At 40.9% G+C, this 22,034-nt stretch overlaps 1 protein-coding gene across 2 annotated transcripts in view; it reads right to left on the bottom strand.

Annotated features, from left to right (window-relative positions):
* Window positions 1-15,550: 15,550 nt before the first annotated feature.
* The window catches only part of Atg4c (autophagy related 4C cysteine peptidase), a 72,239-nt gene continuing 65,755 nt past the window's right edge, over window positions 15,551-22,034 (bottom strand). For both annotated transcript variants that reach the window (XM_036177856.1, XM_036177857.1), the window contains exon 11: window positions 15,551-16,799. In XM_036177856.1, coding sequence (XP_036033749.1) covers window positions 16,632-16,799 — 168 coding nt within the window. In that variant the 3' untranslated portion in view covers window positions 15,551-16,631. The remainder of the gene's footprint in view (window positions 16,800-22,034) is intronic.

The following is a 22,034-nucleotide window of genomic DNA, read 5'->3' as shown; positions in this document are numbered from 1 at the left end:
GCCTTTAACCAAGCCTTCTCTTTCAAAGCAGGGTCCTCAATTGAAACTGGCAGGGCACATTTTTAGCTTTCGAGCAGCTCTGTCATTCTGCAAGGAATGTGTCTGCCACTTCCCAGGATAGCTTGAGCTGAAAGACATGTACTTTGAATCAGAGAATCAATAGAACACTTAATGGACAATTAGGAGAACAGCTGTAGGACTGTCAGAGCCCCATCTGCACACAGCTCAAACGGCAAGCCTGGACAGGGCCCGGAGACAACGCACACTGCTCCAGGGCACTGGCCCTGGGACAAAGCTTTCCTCTCAGCTCTCATTATTGTGAATATAGTGTTCTTTTTCATTACAAGTTTTAACACGTGTAGAAAATTATGGAAATTGCTTAAGCCATTTGTCAACTTACATCATGTGAATTGATCAATAAATTTCACTACTTCGTTGTTAATGTAGATAAATTTTGGCATTTAATTAAGCACTAGTGAAAATGTGGCCACTTTTCATTTCAGCAGATGCATTTGCAATACAGAACTACAGGGGTAAATACAACCCAATCACGGATTATTGCTAAATATTTATAGACAATGTAGCAATTCCAAAAAGAGACACAAAAGATTTCTACAATGAAACAATTACTGTGTGCAAAATCTGAACTGAGGGCTGGTAGAGTCTATAGGAAGTGTGAACAGAATCTCAACATTGTAACTCCACAGAAGAATTCTTATGTGTGTTTCTCCTTCACCACGCTGCCTCTCTAGTAAATTTATACTCCACAGAAATAGTTCCAAATTCATCACAGGATGAACCTAAATATTAAAAGACCGTTCTCTAAGTTTGTAGACACGGATTAACATTTTCATGTTAAAATAAGCCAATCCTTTTATATTTCTGTTAGTAAATTCATTTGAGTTAACTGGAGTTCAGCTGAAGAGAAGGAAAGTCTCAAGATGCTAATTTCTAGAATATGAACATAATTTTGGTTACAAGGCTGGCCAAGAGGGCACCGGGGTGGTAAATGGAGACAAGATGCCAGACAATGGAAATGGCAAAATGAACTCTTTAGGCTTCCTCCATATGGCCTGAGGGGCCCCAAGATGAAATCCTGCTCCTGACAGTCAGAAGCCCCATAGCCTTAACCCTCCGTGGCGGTGTCTGACATGATGAACTGCTGTATCTCATTTGAAGGGGACAGGCGCCTCTTGGTGATTTTGCTGCTGCCTTCAGGGAAAGGGGGTTTCAGAATCACATAGCTGTCTTCGCAGTACAATCCACCCCATAATTCGGTTCCCACCATTGTCTGCGGGCTTTCGGCAGGAGGCTTGGCTGGCTGCGCACTGACTGCATTTTCAGAGAAAAGCCGGCATGGTGCCTGTGCATAAATCCTTTGTAAGTATTTACAAAAAAAGTTTAGGGAATTCAAAGCTGATCCCTCACTCCTGTTTGCACAATGCCTCCATGTCAAATTGGCCATCATGGTTCGGGCAGCTTGGCACTTCCTGTTGTCTTGGCAGAGCAAGACCTGGTCGTAGATGACTCTAAATAAATCCAGACTCAAATAGAGAAATGAGAATTAAGCAGCCAAGGAGAAAATGGATAGGGTCTTTCTGCAGAACAAAATTACCCATCTAAATTCCCGGCCAACACTCTTTTTCTGGCACAATCCTGTGCTCATGTTCCTTTTTATTCTGAAATTTAAATTTCCTAGGACTTGAGGCTAGTTTTTACACACCTGAATGGTAAAGAGGTGGGAAACTGTACCTCAGCTCTAACACAGGCAATTAGGAGTCCACCCTTTGTCATCTCTGACATCCAGGGCTTCATGAAGACATAATACACGTGTCTTGTTTTGTTTTGTTTTTTGTGAGTCGTGCATATCTGAGACTTTGAGGGAGTCCAAGGGGAAATGCTCTCGCTTCTGCTAAAGATACTGGCATTTGTTGAGTATTTTACGTCAACACTGAAGAGTTACGAAAGTTAAAACATTGGTTGTAAAACAAAAAATTAAGATCCCTTAAAACTGAGACTGTGGCAGAGAAGATGGCCTCCTCTGCCATCAGTAAGTGCCATCTCCTCCTCTACATCTGAGGCTAGGCTGGCCTTCAGAACTGTTTTCCCAAGCTCTTTTATAGCAAATGAGACCTTATGCCTAGCCTAGCCCAAAGTTTCCAAAGGTCTGAAAGCTACTGTTTTGGCATTTTTCAGAGCCAACTGCCATGTTGTAGAAACATTTAGGTTAGACCACCGACTGAGGAGAGGTCACTGGAGAATGGTCATGAATGACAAAAGACCATTTGGCAATTTCAAGCACCCACCCAGCCCACAGAATCCTGAAGAATAGTAAAGTCTTCTAGGGTTAATATAGTACGTGTGTAAGAATGCACAGAGCTAGAGGCTCACAAACTTTTTTTACTTCTCGAATAATGCCTAATATATTTACAAGGAATAACTACTGTGTTTGGAAATTATGCAATCTGTTATACTTTATTTTATTTCAAAAAATACAGATATCCTAACACTGTCGTGGATGTTTAGTAAAAACAAATGAGCAGTAAGTTTGGGGGAGATTTGTTTCATAGCAACCCATTAACTGAAACTTCCATCCTTTCTCAAATTCACACTCCTTTTCAAAGTGGGGTTGCTGAAATCAACCCCACATTCCTATGCCTCTTGAAGTAGAAACCAACAAAAAACAGGAAGTTAAGATGTTAATTGGAAGGGAGGAGGGTAGAATATTTTTGAAAAGATGCATAGGTTGATTCTGCCTTCTCCTGGCTCACCATTGTCTCTCCAGGCAGCACCACTCACCACTCCAACTCTACATCAATGCTCCAACTGAATACCAAAGCAAAGCTGGTTCTGAGACGAGAATGTCATCCACTTTTAGGAATGTAGGCTTGAAAACCAACTTAAGAGTAGACCTTTCCTAAGATGCCAGCAAATGGGAGGCTGTGTGTGCTGCTTATATTAAAACTGTCAAACAAAAACTAAACTCTTTTTGAAGATTTATTTTTTTATTTTATGTGTATTGGTGTTTTGCGTACATGTATGCACTTGTGCCGATGGCATACCTGGTGCCCACAGAGACTAGTAGATGGTATTGGATCCCCTGGAAGTGGAGTTACAGAGGGTTGTGAGCCACCATGTGGGTGCTGGGAACCAAAGCTGGGTCTGCTGCAAGAACAGCAAGTGCTCTTAACTGCTGAGCCATCTCTCCAGCCCCAGAAACTAAACTCATTGAAATAATTTTCTGTGAGCTAAGTGAACAAATTAGACCCATAACAGCAGCACTATCCTATACAGGTGTACAACTCCAACAAGTAACTTTACTTATTGGGGCCTTATTGGACTGAGTAAGTTTTCAAAGTCCTTCGAAACTTTGCCACCTTTCAAAGACAGGCCACTGGTTTTCAGGTGGCCCTAATTAATTCCTTAATGTGATCACTTTAGGACTAACCCAAAATTCCTTCTCTGTTGCCCAAAGGCAGAAATGAGTATACCCTTAATCTAATATTTTAGCTCTAATAAGCTAATACTCAAAAACTGAGGTGACTGTGTAAGATGCTTGGTCCTTTTCACTCCACTGTGCAAAAGAACACCAAGAACGGTGATCATTTGTCTTTATTGTGAGGTCTCTGAAAGTTACAGCAAGTTAGAATTCTGCCCCTGGGGAAAGACCTAAGGGACTGAAACAGTAATGGCTTCACAGCTGCCATGCTACACCTGACATCGAAAATGCCCACGCTGGGAGCGACTCTGAATTTCAGGGGTATATCTGCAGAATGCTGAAAATATTCACTGTCTCCCCACCTCCAACCTTGGTAGTTTCAGGCACCGGTGGGGTCAGCAGCTGGGGGAGTGGATGTGTTACTCTCCAGAGAGTCTTGGGCACTGTTCTTAACCTCAACTCCATGGTCTTCCCTGGGAAGTATAGATTTCTGTGTGCATGCCAAGTGCCTAGACAGGAAGTTCAGAACACAGTGCCCAGAACAGCGAGTGCTGAACAAATGATACAATTATGTAATCAGCCATACAATTAAACAATTAGGATGGAGCGTCACCAGAGCAAGAGCCCCGCCTGCTCGATTCATCTTTCTTTCTCAAGCACACAGACATGATGTCTAAAGAAAAAATTCTTACTCTGGCTAATGTCTCCACACTCTCGCCGTGACAATGTTACTCTGTTTATCTCACAGAAATCATCTGGAGGCCGGGCGGTGGTGGCGCATGCCTTCAATCCCAGCACTCGGGAGGCAGAGCCAGGTGGATCTCTGTGAGTTCGAGGACAGCCTGGTCTACAGAGTGAGATCCAGGAAAGGTGCAAAGTTACACAGAGAAACCCTGTCTCGAAAAACAAACAAACAAAAGGAAATCATTTGGTTTGAGTTTTATAACCTCTTACCTCTGCTTATTACTAACAGGCAATAGGCCACCTTAAAAAAAAATAAGATTGTAACTGCCACGATACAGGTGCTGACAGCAAATTAAATCTCATGTGCATGAATTAAAGAAATCCATGGCCCACACGGAACAGGAGACTTGGAAAAGGGGCAACTTTGGAAGTTGGGCACCTGGCTTTGTAAAAGTTTTCTTACAGAGCCCAAGACCTTGGGCTTTAGGAGGCCTGTGGAGTTACTCTCACTCAGCTTGCTAAGGAGTACAACCAAGACAGTTTCTGGACAACTTGCTCCAGGTCAGTCACTGACCAAATAAAACTCAGGATTCACATGACCCAAAGTCCCGCATTCCTTGTTCCACTGTCACTGGCCTTACCTTAAGAGAAAGTGAGGTCCATGGCATGAAGCAAATATCAGAAAGCAAGGTGTATAACACATAATCTCAAGCTTTCTCCGGGGAATTCATGGATTTTTGCAACACAAGATCAATGATCAGAGGCCCACAATCATGGCCAGGGATGCCCTGCTGCCCATGATGAAGACTTACCTCCAGTTCACATCCACATGATCGCGCCTATAGTACTGAGAACATCGGTTAAGGGTGATCCTGTTCCAGCTCTACACTTGTATCTTGAGAGTCATCCCCAGGCAAATGAGCCAGTTCATTCCGACTCTCAATACAGTAACACAAAGCCAAACAAAAACACACACGCTCCAAAATAAAACTACCATGGCGCAGACTTTATATAATTTTAATTGCTATCATTGTAATTAACAAGGCTATTAGCAAAGTTAAAGGCAATGAAGACACAAATAAGATCGGGCTTATGGGCAAAAAAAAAAAAAAAAAAAAAAAAAAAGCACTGAGAAAATTTGTAGAGAGGAGGCTGAACCACACACAAGACTGGCATGAACTACATTTTCTAGGTAGCTAAGAACATGTATATGACATGAATTTGTATCAGAGCTGTACTGACTTCCTCATCTTTTCCCACTCCAATTTCTGCAAGCAGCAAGATAGGAAATGGAAGGGGACAGTTTATTAGCATCGCTGCAGGCCTAATTCGAGCTGAAACTTGAGTGTCTTGCTCTTGTCCCAAGACTGCAAGTACCGAGTGATCTAAGATCTTCCAGATAATTCGGAATCCTCACCTTTGGTGTGCTTGTGGCTTTTATGAGTTTTTGAGATTCTAAAAGATGCTCTACCAAAAGGCAAACAATTATAACAGTTTCAGTGTTTCTTCTGTGATATGAAGAATGCATTCTTTATTTTGTGGCTGGCAGGGTCACCAGAACCATCAAGGACTGTCTGTAGCTTGGGAAGGAGCTGATTTGAATAAGAGATGTGAGTTTGGTTCCATTTCCAGAGCATATCAAATAATTTTAATAGATCACAGGGAGGCAAAAGCTAGCTCTTCAGAACTTGATATGTATACAGGCATTAAAATGTATATTAGAAGTATATTAATACAACTCTCTTTCAACACATTTAATTCTTAAATGCTACATATACTTGTCTAATCTCCCATTTTAAAATAGAAAAGGTTAGATTATAGCATCAGGTTAGCTCTCTTTGAAGCAGGTAATAATTAAGTTGATTCACTGTTGCAATTACTGTCAAATCCCCCTTAATTACCAGAGACTTTATAGCGGCTTCATTACACGTCTGCTATAATGCATTGTGGCCCTAAGGAGAGGTGTCGCAGGAAATTCTGCATAGCATGGATAATTCTAACCCGAGGTTAGAGCTTCCAGCAAAAGCTCCCACACTGAATTTATCTTTTTTTGACATTTCTTCCTGTTACTCCAGCAGTTAAACTGAGGTAACGTCACTAAAACACCCACCAAACTTTGAAAGTTAGAATTGATTTTCCACAGCCATTTAAAACAAAACAGAGAGAGAGAGAGAGAGAGAGAGAGAGAGAGGAGGGAAAGAGGAAAGAAGGGGAGGGGGGGAGAAAGGATAAAATAGCCATTAATTATCGCCCAAAAGTCATTCTATTGTTTTAATGATAAATTCAGATCATGACGTTCAAATAGACATCAAATCTACATACCTACATCAGACTTGTGCCTCACGTGCCTTCTTCTTGTGGACATTTTTAAAAGATGAAGGCAAAAAATTACAACTGAATCTCTAATAGATAATCTTGAAGAGATTATTATTAGTGATTTTACCAACTGATTTCTGGGGGGAATAATCATTAAAATACAAACATCATTTCAAAGTTTTCCTAGTGCTGCTTGTTTTCACTCAGAAAATCTTTACAAACCCTTGCCTGTGGACTGAACAAGTTCAAAACAGATAACTGAATGCCTCCCTCGCAAAGATCCTTTCTTTAAGCAAAGAATTCACCCCCAGAATATATCAGATTCAGAAGGGGCCACTGTCGGCATCTGTGTTAACAGTTAAGGGCCTGGCTTTGTACGCAATCTAGTTATTAAATTTCTCCAGAGACCATGACTCATTAATCAAATATTCATACATCTCTGCAAATACAAGCTGAAACAGAGAATACCCTCAGAGCCAGGCCTCCCAACACAAGTGCTCTTTCATGTTAACACTGACAAAATCCTGAGAACATGTGGTCATGTTTTGCATTTCTGATGTACGATGTACTCTTCAATACTTCATTTCCTAAAAACAGAACACAAACGTTCTAACTCATTGCAAGTGTTAGACGGTCACAATTAAAATGACTGCACTATTGCTTCACAACATCTTTTTTTAAACGAGGACAGTGAATTGGTTCTTCTGTTCTTTGTTTACCATCAAACAAGTAATTTTTTCCCAGGCGGATGAAGAAACCCGGGGCCATGCTCCTATTAATACAAGAATTTGTATTAGCATGAAAACAACAAATCACTACTTAAACCAGGAAGGCCAAATTACTTAACATATTAGAGACATGAACTTGCTATATTTTGCCAAGCCCTGGGTCTGCTTTGTGCCACTGGGTGTTTCCCTTACTTTGTACAGTTAACAAAAGGTCTTTGCAATCCACAGTGTCTGGAAAATGGGGGTCTGCGAGGCAGCCCAAGAAGAGAAAGAACAAATGTTTCCTCATAAGGCTGCTAGGATCAGGCTCCTCACCTCAGGGTGGGCAAGATGAGCCATGGAAAAGCGAAGAAAGAAAGGAACATGTAATGTAAACTTCCCCGCTTAGCACATAGCTTGCTTTCCCAAAACAGGACACAATTCTCAATGCTCCCTAAAGAGACGTGATTCTGTCAAGTGCGCCTCATCCACTCCATCCATGCCGATCTCCTACACACATGGATTGGGTCTTTAACCCAGAATTCCTCCAGAGCCTGGGTCCGAGACTGTCCTCTACCATCATCCTCTCTTTGCCCTATGAGGCCCAGCCCTCCTCCCACTACCCATGTGCCACTTTCTCTAGATTTCCTGTGTTCTTCAGAATATCTAACTCAATATGGTGTGGGGACACTTAGAGTCAGCTGCAGAATCAGGAGTGGGTTAAACCCCAGGTCTGCAAATAACCATTGATACTCAATGTTCCTGTCTGTAAAAATGGAGATGATGAAGAGATCTGCTTCGCAGGGTTTTTGTGAAATGAACTTAGGGTGTGTGTTTTATAACATGTGGTATGAGGCAGTCACTGCCTGCCATCCACACCATCATGGTAGTCCTTCCAACTCTGCCTCTTCACCCTGACTCCAACTTTTCTTTCATCTGAGGATAGGAACCATCACTCTGTGTCTCCTATGGAGGTCATGCCATTCATATCATCTACACGATGCCCAGCTCTGGACCCCAGCCTGAATTCTGCTCTTCCTATCATTTTTCAATGGCTTCTACTTCTCAAAACTTCCTTATATTAAATCTTTTGCAAGTGTGGTAAAACCTATGGGATGCCCCAGGAAACATTTAAGTTCAAATAAAAATAAATGTATGATTAAGAGGAAATTACTAAAATATGTTTGAAACATGATATACAGTAAAATATCTGCTTCTTTATCAACACATTAATAAATCCAAGCAGCAAGCCCTACCATAATTTCAAAGATATATAACTATTTCAAGATATCTGCATTAACTAGGATATGAAAACATCTGGTTCCCATCTATGACAAAGTTATAGTTATGGCTGATAACACTGTACTTTGCTTCCTACATTCCTAATAAAAAAATTTCACAAAATAAAATAAAAATAAAAGACATCCTATGTTTAAATTGTATGTTAGTGGAAATATAGATGCAAGCTTCCCCGTCCAAGTTCACAGATCCCTGGGTTCCATCAGGTTAAAAATGAAATGCATTAAGTGGCCTGTTCTTTCTGAGCCCTGTATAAAATCAGTCAGTACATCCACAGAAGCTGGAGAGTTATACCACGGTAAAACTGACGCCTTCGAGAAGGGCTTGAGGAATCTTCTGGTTTTAAATTTTCATGATTAAAGTGTAAAGATAGTTTTTAAACTGATTTCTATCATGTTCTTCCTTCACAGTGTCCTTCCTTTTCTTTCTTCTGGGAATCCACCTAAGAGCATACTTCAGCCCAAGCCTCACAGCCCTCTGCTACCTGGCCTCAGCACACTTTATCCCTCTCACTCCCTCTCCTCTGCATGTCACTGCCATGTTCCAAGCATCATCGCTTAATGCCTGCAATGGGTCCCCCAGCCAGTGTCAAAGCTATGAACCTCCGAAATTCCTATGGGATGGGTCTTTTTCCAACCCCACTTCCAGTTAGAAAACATGCCTCTGGACTCCAACTCTGAATATTTATACTGCTTTTTAAAAAGATTTTACTTGTTTAATTTTTTTTTATTTGTTTAATTGTGCATGTGGGTGCAGTGACCATGGAGGCCAAAAGAGGGCACCAGATCCCAGAACCAGAGTTACAGGCTGTTGTGAGCCACCTGTCAGTGTGGGTGCTGGGAGCCAAACTCTGGTCCTATGCAAGAGTTTGGGTACTCTTAACCGCAGAGCCATCTTCTCTAGTCCCTGTGCTGATAATTAACTCATCTCTGCAGTCATATAACCATATTAGATTTCCAGATTCATCTCAAATGCCACCCTTCCTGTAACATGTTAGCTGTATTTTGGGACAAAGCATCATCTTACCTTGTATAATTTCTAATGTGCCCTTTTTTTGGGTGGGGGTACAGTTTTGTGTATCTATTCTCCACCCTTAAGTAAATTTCTAATGCTTGTAGTCCAACCGCAGTTCAAACAAATCTCTTAGAGCCTTTTCAAACTTAAGACAGACATTAACGAGCGTAGACAGCATGTTTAGCACTTATTGATCAGAGCGGCCAGGCATTTTCCTCACCGAAAGCCCACACACCCCTTGCTGTAACTCTCCCTACTTCAGCAGTTGGTATGGTTCCAGTTCACAGATGTTAAACAACTTGCTCACAGCCAGGATTCCACCAAGTGATGACCGAAGGAGCCAGTGTGACACCAGGTCACTCTGTCATCTCCATTGTGGAATGCTGAAACGTGGCAAAAAAGTAAAATAAAAAATAAAGGAAGCAAGAAAGAACATGGCAATCTTGAAAAAGAACGAAGCTGGAAGGTTTTTTCTAGCAAAGTTACAGTAATGAACCAGAGTGGACCTGAGAGTACAGGACCAGAGGCGAAGACCAGTGATGCACCTCCAGCACTTAGCTGAGGGTCTAGAACCAAATCCTTATATTCATGGTCACTGATTTTCAGTAACACTGCAAACACCATTCAACAGGAGACATTCAACAATGGCGCTCAGACAACTGGAGAGCCACAGGCATCAGGATGGATCCAGGCATCCATTTCACAACATATACAAAAATCGGCTCAACATGAATAAAATGTAAGAACTAAAATGATACGACTCTTAGAAAGAAGTATAGGAATCACTCTTTTTATCACGGACCAAGCAGCGGCTTCTTAACTATGACACCAAGAGCACAAATAACCAGAGAGGAAGACAGAAAACAGGAAAATTAGACCTGGATTAGAATTAGAAGCATTTTGTGTTCTTCCCCCACCATGCCCTTCCTCCACTTGGTCCTTTGACACAGGACCCAAAGCAATGGGGTAAACCCACTGGTTATGGACAGAAGCCTTCATCGTGAAAATAAGACAATCCACAGACTGAAAATGCCCAGAAATCACACCACTAACAAATAACTTAGACCCAGAACCTGGAGAGATTCCTTACAACTCAATAATATAACAAAGGACCCAACTTAGAAATGAGCAATCAATTTGAATTTCTTCTTTGGGTGTCTTAGTTAGGATCTCTGTGAGGAAACACTATGACCAAAAAGCAAATTGGGGAGGAAAGGGTTTATTCAGCTTACACTTCCATATTGCTGTCCATCACCAAAGAAGTCAAGACAGGAACTCAAGCAGGGCAGGATCCTGGAGGCAGGAGCTGATGCAGAGGTCAGGGAAGAGTGCTGCTTACTGCCTTGCTCCTCATGGCTTGCTCAGCCTGCTTTCTTCTAGAACCCAGGACTTCCAGCCCAAGGATGGCACCACCCACCATGGGCTGGGCCCTCCCTCATTGATCACTAATCGAGAAAATGTCTTACAGTTGGATCTCATGGAAGCATTTCCTCAACTGAGGCTCCTTGCTCTCTGATAACTCTAGCTTGTGTCAAGTTGACGCACAAAACCAGTCACTACAGTGCAGTATGAAAACTGAAAAGCACATGGCAAGATGTCAAATGCTGTTACTAACTGGGAAAATCAAGGTGAGTGAGGAAAGGGAGAAGCTGGAGGGGCCTCTCCCTCCAAATTGCTATAGAGCTATCAAGAGGTGTAGCCACCTTAGAAAACAGTTTGGGAGTTCTTCATATAGCTAAACATAAAGTTTCCCGCACCACCAGCAATTTCAATTCCTAAATATATGCCCAGGAAAATAAAAATATACATCCATATAAAATCATGGACATGACTAACAATCGCACATTTTACATAGAGGCCAAAGAGTATAAATAATACAAACATTCATCAATTCATGAATAAACAAAGTGTGGTTTCTCAATCTACTGGAATATTATTCAATCACAAAAAGAGTGAAGTCCATCACCATGTTAAAAAGTCATGCTAAGCCGGGCGGTGGTGGCGCACGCCTTTAATCCCGGCACTCGGGAGGCAGAGGCAGGCGGATCTCTGTGAGTTCGAGGCCTGCATGGTCTACAAAAGCTAGTCCCAGGAAAGGCTTTAAAGCTACACAGAGAAACCCTGTCTCGAAAAACAAAGTCATGCTGGCGGAGTGGCAATGGTGCTCGCCTTTAATCCCAGCACTTGGAAGGCAGAGACAGGCAGGTCTGTGGGCTCTGTGGGTCAACCTGCTCCACACAGCCAGCTGGAAGGCAGTCAGAGCTACAAAGTGAGAACCTGCCTTAAAAGAGAGAGGTAGGGGCAGGGCTGTTGTTTAAAACAAAAAACAACCGTGAGCCCTGAGGTGCTATTTCTCATCACTGTGAGGATACTCTGGTTGGGTAAGTGGCCCCCACAGGCCAGGTGTTAAAGGCTTGGCCTCAGCTACCACTGGAAGGCAGCAGAATCTTTAGAAGGTGGAGTCTAGTGGACAGGATGACCCTTGAAGGAGACTTTGTGACCTGACTCTTCCTTCTCTCTGCTACCACCATGCTCTCCTGCTGTGATATGCTTACCTTACCACAGGCCAAACAGCAAACAGGACCACTGACTATGGATCGAAACCTCCCCAAGTATGAACTAAAATAGGCCTTTCCTTTTAAAGCTGATTATACAGGTATTTTGTTGCAGCATTAATTGCTAACTCAAATTACTACACTAAATAGACTTATCTGGGACTTGGATGTACAGTAGTTATATAATCTAGTACCCCTCAACTACCTTAAATAACAGACTACACAATTTTTGGATTTTATTACCAGTTATTTTTTTAACTGTCATGAAGGCAGAAAAATAAAAGTGATAAAATTACTGGTAAGAAATGCAGATCTCATAAATTGAATTAGTATACAGACAGGAATGATGAGCTTCTGTGAAATGTTCAGGCAAATGTATATCTATTTTAAGGTAGACAAGTATATGTTCTACTGTACAAAAGAAAAAGAAAATGAGTTATAGCTATATCAAGGTCACGACAAGCCTATATGATCAAAAATAATTTGAGCTTTAAATATTTTTAAATATTTTAAATTCCCTTTTATAACATTTTAAATCTTCTTAAACTATTATTCTAAACCATCTATTATTTAGCCCCTTCAGCTTCAACTGTTTCAAGTCTTTATAAGAACAAATTATAAGCAAAAATAGAAGTGTCTCTTGGTGTAGACTTGGGCTAGCAGCCATAAAGGTTATGGCTAGAAAGCAGTCACAGGTCACAGGTCACAGGAATGAACACCTATGTAAGCCAGAGGCTAAAATAACACTGCTACATAAATAAAAACATGAAATGCTCAATGTGTGGTGACCCTCTTCACCAAGAACAAACAGATTAATCAAATAAAAATCCAAATCCAACCAAGGAGACATGCTTCAAGGACTATATGAACGCGACCTACAGAAAGATGAAAGCAATATATTAAGACGGCAAGAGGTGGGTGCATTTTTTCTTGTCATCTCTACAAAATACAGTAAATAATTTAAATGTACATGTGTAGCATCTCCCCACTAAAACCCCCGTTCTAATTACTCCTGACAGCAGGATTTGCTCACCAGACCTAATCTCCCTGCATTCATTTGCTGTATTCTAAAAGCAGCAAGCTGGTGAACACTGGCAAGTGAAAGCAAGCCCTGTGCAAAGACACTGCACAAGCTGGGGAGTGGGAATCCTTGACACCCAGTGCCTCTGGAGCTGCCCAACATGGCTTCTGGGGAAGAGACAGGCTTTTACCTTTATGGAATAAGAATCCCTTATCTCATCGTATTTCTAAGCAACTGCTTTTCCCTTTCTATTCTTTGTTGGGGTGGGGGGCAGAATGGGAGATTCCCTACACACATGCAAAGGCCACAGGAGGACATTTAGGTGTTCTGCTTTATCATTCTCAGCCACGTTCTCTTGAGACAGGGTCTCTCTCTCTGAACCCGGAGTTGCCATCTTGGCTACCCAGCAGTCCCAGCAATCCTTTCTGTCTCCACCTCCAGCAGGGCTAGGGTTATGTGAGTACAGAGCCACATTGTCTTTTTCATGGATTCTGGGGATGCAAACTCTGGTCCTCAGGACTGTACAACCAGGACTCCTCGATGTCTTGATGTCCAGCTTCTATCTCACCAATACTTCAAATGTAGTGTCTTTCTCATCTCCCGTATGCTTCGGTAACAACACATTTCGTCATTATATTTTTGCAAATTGCTTCTTTATTATTTACCCGCCCTTCCTCTTGTTTCCTGGTTCAGGAAAATCTTTTAACATTCTTTTTGTTTGTTTGTTTGTTTGTTTTTCTTGTAATGCTTACACCTGAACATGTAGTCAAAAACAATTGTATGTCAAATACAAGCTACTGAAGGTGAGCTCTAACCAACCATGACAGTGAAACTTCTCTGAGGTAGAAAGGAAAAGCTGGACCACTGTGTTTTGACTGGAATAAAATGCTTTCTGGTACAGAAGAAGAGAGGCCAACTAAAGACCACCAAAAAGCAGGTTTCTAACCAAAAATTGGATGGATTACCCAGGGAAGTCATTTTGTTGCTTTCTGTTTTAATGTCAGTTCTCTAGAGTTAGAATTAACTGACAAAACTGTGTTTTCCTCAGACAGTGTCAAATTCTAAGGTGGAGAGATCCCAGAGTGATCCGGATTAGTAATCTCCTAAGATTATCTTCTCACTAACACAGATTTAATGAGATTGGTTTGATGTAATAGCAGAAACATGGAAACCTCAGGGAAATTTTCTGGAAATACTCACACTATAATGGATCTTTTTATCTATTCATTCATTTATTCAGGAAAGGATGGCTGTTAAAACTGTCTGCTGGTGGTTTACACTCTGGCAAAAAAAAAAAATAATTCACAACATCAAGCCTTATAAAGAAGACAAAGGAAAACTTTAAAGTTCTATCAAAACTTGTACAAAGTCACTTCTAAAATGTTCCTGTAAGGTCTAGTTCTTCAATAGGAGACTCACTCCATCAGAACTCTAAAGAGAGCTCATCTTAGAGTCTGCCTTGGAAGAAAGCACTCCGAAGGGTCCCTGACATGCTTCCAAGCAAAGTGCTTCTAGGCTGACCCTAATGGTAGAGTCCAGCTGCTGCTTCCCTAGTGAGAGAGAAGCCTAGCTTCGGCTGGTCCTCAGATGAAGGTGAATCAGTAAATAACCAAGATAAACCCATCACTCTTAATTTCTACCCATACATTCATTCACCCCTATACATTACTAAATATACTTTAGGTGCATATTATTATGCTAAAAGTTTCTGATTCTAGACAGTTATTCCTAGTCAGGTAGATGATTGTGTTGTAAGACTGGTTTGTTTTGACTGCACAATATTCTGAAACAGCATGTTAAATAGAATTTAATGTAAACAGTTGTTACCTCCTCTCTCCTTACCATTGTCTGGGTAGAATGTTGTCCCCCTCCAATATTCTACTTTAATATTATCTTTTAAAGAGCTGGGGAAGTAAAGAGTTCTTCTGTAACTACAAGCTTTTACAGCATTCTTACACAGGAACATTTACAATCAGTGCTGATCCACGTAATGCTGTAAGTGTTCGCATGAGATGTGTCTACTGTCCAATCCTGCAGTATCTGAGATGAGAGACGAATGCAGCACATAAAATCTGGCATATTCTTGGCTTCTCATTCTTATACTGCCTTGACATTCTAGGAAAATTAGTATTGAACTTAATTTGTCCAGATTTATCTAGGGCAAAGGGAAAATTTAGATTTTAGACTGCTTCAATTCAATAAACCATCCTCAACGGGAAATGTCAAACCTGTTTTTATTCTTCAGGCTTACTGAAGCTATCTCACGCCCTCTGTTTTGGCTTCACATGCAACTGTATACAAAGGGCTTCTCTGATACAGCAGGGCAATGACTACACGATACAAACTTTTACATCTTTATAAGTCATCATTCCACACTGAAACACAGAAGTTTCGTAAAATAGTTAATCCTCTGCTTCAGGCATTATTTCCATTCATCAGAAACAAATAGAATTCATTTGAGATAATGATTTTTTTTCATTCATGGGAGAATTAAAATAATCCAAACATTAAAACCAAAACAAAAGTATTTTATGTTCTCACATTTTTATTAAAGTATTTGTTTTATAAACCTGGCATGGTAATAACTCTCAATATATCACAAATTTGTCTTTAAGTAAACTCACAACACACTTAAGGCAGATTTAAACTGTAAATAGTCTCAACTTCTAAACACCATGACATCACTTTAAACAAACAGAAAAATCAGAAAGCATCCACATCTTTCTTGGTATTCATCTTTAGACTTAAAAATTGGGTAATACATTGGATTTCCATAAAATTTCACTTTTAAGATAGGAACAAATGATACAACTATTCTGGAATTTCCTTTACCTAATTAAAATAAATATAGATACTACTGACAACTTAACTTTTAAATACATGGGAAAAATCGACACTTCAGGACAGCCCCGAGGTGGAACACCTGCCTAGCATGTACAAGGCCCTGAGTTAATCCCCAGGACAAAAAAAGAAAAAGAAAAGAAAGGAAGGAAGAAAAGAAAACACAATGCTTTATATTCATTCTTCATTGCTCTGCAGCAAGCATAATGAGTAGCTATTATAAAACCATATTTTTAAGTATTGCCTGAAAATCCTGCTTACATGATTTCATGTGTCCATTTAGTTATCTAGATACACAAAGCCAAGGCATCCTCTGGTTCCCTTACCAGCAGGAGCCTGGGAAGTTCTGAAGACCCAGTCTCTGGTCTCCTGACATTAACACCAAGCAAGGCTTTGAAAATTAATTTGGTGATCCCAATCTTTGAGGGAACCTGTATCAAAACCTCCAGGGGACCAATGGGCTCAGGTAGAAGTTGATGGGGACCAAAAGGCTTACAGTTAAGGTAGTGTTTCATCAGCACATCTTTGGGAAATAGAAATGCAACCAGAATCATTGTTATTTATCACCAGAAAACTAGAGCCATCAGCCATTCCTTTCAGAAAAATACCTTTAAAGTTTGGGTGTTTTCAAATGTGCACGGTTAAAAGGACACGCACAGCTGGGATCTGATGACTGAGGATCTTGAGTGTGCTTGTCACTCTTCGTGGCTCCCCCCGTAGTCAAGCTCTCCTCATAGACACAAATGCATGACTCTTTAAAGTAGGACAAACTCTTCTGTGCTAAATCTTTTGAATTTTTTCTTCTCATCTTCTGAGAAAAGGTCTTCTTCACTGGCTGCAGTAGATGTAAAATCAAAGTCTCTGGAATGGCCGTTTACGAAAGTGAATAATGGATACTTCTCCTTAGAGGAAATGCTCAGCATCTGTAAGAGACAGCACAATGAATCACACACTGCGCATAGTAGGGCCACGTGACAAAACTAACCGTCTCAGCCCTGGCCTTGTCGTGAGCATTTCTCTCTTACATTCACCCAGCGCTATTGTTTGCACTGTCCTATCTACAGGAGTCAAGTTGATCAGCACCACAGTTTACCCATAAAAGTACAAGCTAGGTCATCAAGCCCTTCCACTCCAAGGTCTCCCACAGTCCTCTAGCCCCACTGCTTTGTTGTCATGCTGAGGAACTAGCTCATATTTCTTCTAGCTAGTAACCAGAATGCTACAAAATGGTGGTGAAATGCTGTGAAAGATAGTTTGTTAAGGTGACACTCATAAAAACAGCGTGACACCAAGTCAGACAGTCTGGTCTAGTCTCAATTCTGCAACTACCTCAAGGTGGCCTTGGGCAAATCACTCTCCCTCATCATCTATGAGAGAATTGTTTTTAAAGACTGAAAGCAATAATACAAAGCGCTCTCTCTCTCTCTCTCTCTCTCTCTCTCTCTCTCTCTCTCTCTCTCTCTCTCTCAAGGTTTATTTATTCTGTACACAGTGTTCTATCTGCATATATCCCTGCAGGCCGGAAGAGGGCACCAGATCTCACTACAGATGGTTGTGAGCCACCATGTGGTTGCTGGGAATTGAACTCAGGACCTCTGGAAGAGCAGTCAGTGCTCTTAACCTCTGAGCCATCTCTCCAGCCCTACAAAGCTCTCTTAAAAATTCAGTTTGAGGGCCAATGAGATGGCTCAGTGGGTAAACCTGAGTTTAATACCTAGCACCCACATGGTGGAAAGAGAGAATTAACTCCCACAAGTTGTCCTCTGATTTCCACATGTAAAAAATGGCATATGCATTTAAAAAATGTAATAAAAGTAAAGAAATAGGTTTAGTCTTTTCAAAGATTCCTTTACCAACAATTTTGACTGAAATATTTCTGCTTTAATCCAAGCAACATGAAAGAGTGATCTCTTGTACAGTAATGACACATTGCCTCCTTATAAAAAAAAAAAAAAGCAGCCCCTAAAATCTTGTGGGGACCTGCAACTCTTATATAAATAATCGTTTGTAAATTGTAGATTCAAGCGTACTTTGAACAATTTTAAATTTTTCTATTAAATAAATTCTATTAAAATATAAACAATGTTCATTAAAATGAACAGAAAACTTTCTCTGAAGAATGTTTGTACAGAAAATTTTCTTTTTTCATTTTTGAGATAAGATGTCATTCTGTCCCCAGACTGGTTTCAACCTCACAATGGCCCTGCCTCTGCCTCTGGAATGCTGGAATTATAGGTATTACCAACAGCCCCAGGAGAAACCAAAATTTTGTTGTTAATAAAGACCATTAAAACTCTGAAAATTTCAAGTTACACAGCAAAGGCTGAGAGAATATCAACTGTACATATACACATCACTAACCATCAGTTAAATATGGTTTGTTATCACCTGTAGATTTATCTCTCCCTCTCTTTCTCAAACACACACACACACACACACACACACACACACACACACACACACACTACATTTGTAGATTCTCTTGAAACATGGCTTAAAAAGGTAGCTCTGGCAAAAGAAATAATGTTAAAAAACATTTCAACAAGACATTTAACATAAAACACATCTTCTTGTTGCATGGAAACAAACCATATTAAAACATCCAGTACTAAAAACATTCGAGGTGATGAAACCGGATCTCGTAATTCATATCAGGCTTCTAATTTATGCATTGCTCTAGTTTATTTGATTTGCATTCTACAAAAGAGAGGAGAAGGGCAAAAATATGGGAAATAAAGAACAAGAGGCGGAAAGGATTGGCATCTGAGGAACCATCTTCACCAGCCAACAGCTGGGGTATGTGCCAGACCTGCCTGTCATTTTACATCCATTTCATGTCACTTGTAAAGTCCAGTATCTGATGGGCAAGCATCCATATTACATTGTTTTCAGATCAACACAGCATAGCTAATGTTGGAATCTTCACCTTTCCTTTCAAGATCAGAAAGGAGTCTTTTGGGTTTGTTAGCTATGACCAAGACGCTCATCTATCATCAGATTTACAGCTACACCCCAGGGAAAAAGTCAGAAAGAAAACGTTTACCCTTTGTAAAGCACACTTACCCTCCTGCAATGTAAGGCCTCCTATACAAAGAGTGTGATTCCAGCTTTGAGAGCTATCAAATCTTTCTGAGTTTATTTAAAATAATGCTAGAGGCTCTCAAATGAGAAATAAATTAAAGGTTTATCCAGGGAGCTGGGGAAACAGCTCAGGGTTAAGAACACTGACTGCTTCTCCAGAGGACCAAGATTTAATTCCCAGAACCCACACAGCAGCTCAACACCATCTAAAACTCCAGTTCCAGGAGATCCGACACCCTCTTTCTGCCCTCCGTGGGCACACATGTGGGAAACACCCATACACATAAAATTAAGAACAAAGGTTTGTCCAAATTAGTTAAAATGCAATGTCCACATAAAACCTGCACATAGGGATGGACAGGTGATTCTGCAGTGAAGAGCACTGGCTGCTCTTGTAGAGGACCCAAGTTCAGTTCCCAGCACCTACATGGCATCTTCAACTGCCTGTAACTCAAGTACCATAGGATCCAACACCCTTTCACCTCCACAGGCACCAGGAACACATGTGGTACACATACATTCACCAGGCAAATATTCATATGAATAAAATAAAAATAAATACACTTATTTAAAATCCTGCATATATAAGTTGACGGCAGTTATCTTCACAATGTCAAAACTTGGAAGTCATCACGATGCTGCTGTTGTTTAAACAAACAAAAACAAAAACAATTAACAAAGATTTTAAATGGTGGGAACTGTTTCATCAACAAGAAGTCTTTTTTTAAAAGTCTGCACTGTTTAGTTGACATTAAAAGACAGTTTCTATAATTCCCTGGCCTCACTCCCCTAATTACAGTAAGATCACTAACCTCCCATATGTTTAGTTTGCCTTCAGTGTAGGGTCAAGTAGATCTGAGAGTGACAACATGGCATCTACTTCCCATCTCATCAGCTAGACATCCCCCAAACTCTGTGCCCACCCAGGCTTCGCTGCCCAAAGTGTTTCTAAATGACGGAGACCCTCAGAACAGGAGTGAAGAGGCACATTATCATCACAAATACAATCAGGATTCTCCTTGCAAAAAAAAAAGAAAGGAAGGAAGGAAGGAAGGAAGGAAGGAAGGAAAGAAGAAAGAAAGAAAGAAAGAAAGAAAGAAAGAAAGAAAGAAAGAAAGAAAGAAAGAAAGAAAGAAAGAAAAAATGCAGGAAAAGAGACAGGGATTAAAGAAGTACCCAGGGTGTTCGTGTGTCATTCACAGATGAGGAGCATGGTAAAAATACTAAAGCAAGGCCATGTGCTAAGGATGTCTTCAGGTTCCGTGGTCAGAAACAGCCAGGCTGAGTCCTGAATGACAGGAAGTAAATGCTGCAGGCAGAGGAGCCAGAGGGACCAAACACTGTGGCTGCCAGGATCCTCGGCACGTTTGAACACACAGACAGAGAAGACGAGAAAGCATGGTCCTCAAGGGCAGATCTCACAGGTCCTGATGAGACGGATGCAAAGGTGGTCTGCTTGCTTAAACACTCCATTGATAACCATTCTACCACAAATTTCTCACAGCATTCCTCCGAGAGTTTCTATCCACAGTGCTGTCTAGTCCTTCCTCACACTTCTTTCCTGATTGTACAGGGGTCAGTCCTTCTGGGTCTAGCCCAGGTTCTACTGACCTACCTCAGACCACACTGACTAGCTCCTCCAGAGCCCTACAGACTTGTCCAGTATAGCGTATAGACGACTAACATCAGCTGTGGCACCAGCAGACCCTGTTCAAAGCCAGATACCTGTTCATTGTGTGGGCCTGAGAGAGTTAGCTGACCAGACTGTCTCGCCTCACTCAGCTGTAAACACCAGCAATATGAGTATCTACCCAACAGAGCTGCTGTGCAGACTGACTCAGTTAATGCATTTAAAGTTCTTACAAGACTGTCTGGTGTCTAATGTGTTAGCTTTATCATGGTTACCATTATTATCACAATGTTAGTCTTCCGGCATTTATTAAACATACAGATTCATTTATTGTTAATGTCTATTCTTGTCTTCCTCATGAAACTATAAACCCCTGAAGATTAACACAAGAAATCAATTGTTCTTATCACTATATCCCAGAAGGAAAAGGGTGTAGTTGGAGAATGTGGAGCAAGAGTGAGCATCTTTGGGCAATATCACAAACATGATTTCACAGAGACGTTTTCTGAAACAGTGACAGATGCAGGAAACTGCACACTGCAGAAAACGGGAATCTTGATCTGAGACACGAAAGCAAACTCGCTCTCGCTCTCTGGCTCTCTGTGTGACTACTTTGGACAAGGCACACAGAGACCAGTTCCAACCAAACATAAAACAAACAACAAAAGTGAACAACTCCTCAGCAGCAGGATCTACCTGAAAACTGAAAAAACTTTCAGGAATGTGCTCTCTGCTGCCAGAAATAGAGCTGGTCTGCTGCCAGAAGGTGGATTCACATGTAAACGGAGGCTGTGACAGATGAGCAGTCTGGAGTTGCAGCAACGGCTTGACTGGGCACCACTACTTAACCGTCACCTCCATTTCTTCTAAAGAATTGCTTATTTTATGTGTATGAGTGTTTTGCCTGCATGTAAGGCAATGCATCACATGCACACCTGGTGCCTACAGAGGTCAGAAGAGGGCATCAGACCCCTGAAACTGGAGTTACAAACGGATGTGAGCTGTCATGCGGGAATCAAACCCGGGTCCCCTGCAAGAGCAGCCAGGGCTCTTAACCACTGAGCCATCTCTCCAGCCCCAGTAATTATGATTTTGTGAGAGTTGTTGACCTTTCTAAAACTTTCTTAGCTGTATAAAGCATGTAACAGCATCTACCTCAGAAAGTTCATGTAGTGTAAGCAAGACAATACGTAGAATGCTTAGAAAGGGCTTAACAAATGTTAGATTTGCATTGAACCGCCTTTAAGATCTTGAAAGTCAACATGTCATACCAATTTGCTTCTGTAGCTAGAGGATAACTATCCAGATACATTTATTTTTGTGTTAACCTCTATTCTATAATTAAATTATTTCTTTTTTAATTTTATTGATTTATCATTTATTTTTGCATGAATATTTGTGCTCCTGTGAGTTATGTGCCTCACATGTGTTCAGGATCTCTTGAAGC

Source organism: Onychomys torridus, chromosome 2 (assembly GCF_903995425.1).
Source record: "Onychomys torridus chromosome 2, mOncTor1.1, whole genome shotgun sequence".
Taxonomy (NCBI): domain Eukaryota; kingdom Metazoa; phylum Chordata; class Mammalia; order Rodentia; family Cricetidae; genus Onychomys; species Onychomys torridus.
Note: the sequence above shows the minus strand (reverse complement) of the source record. Positions and strands in the feature narration are given on the sequence as shown.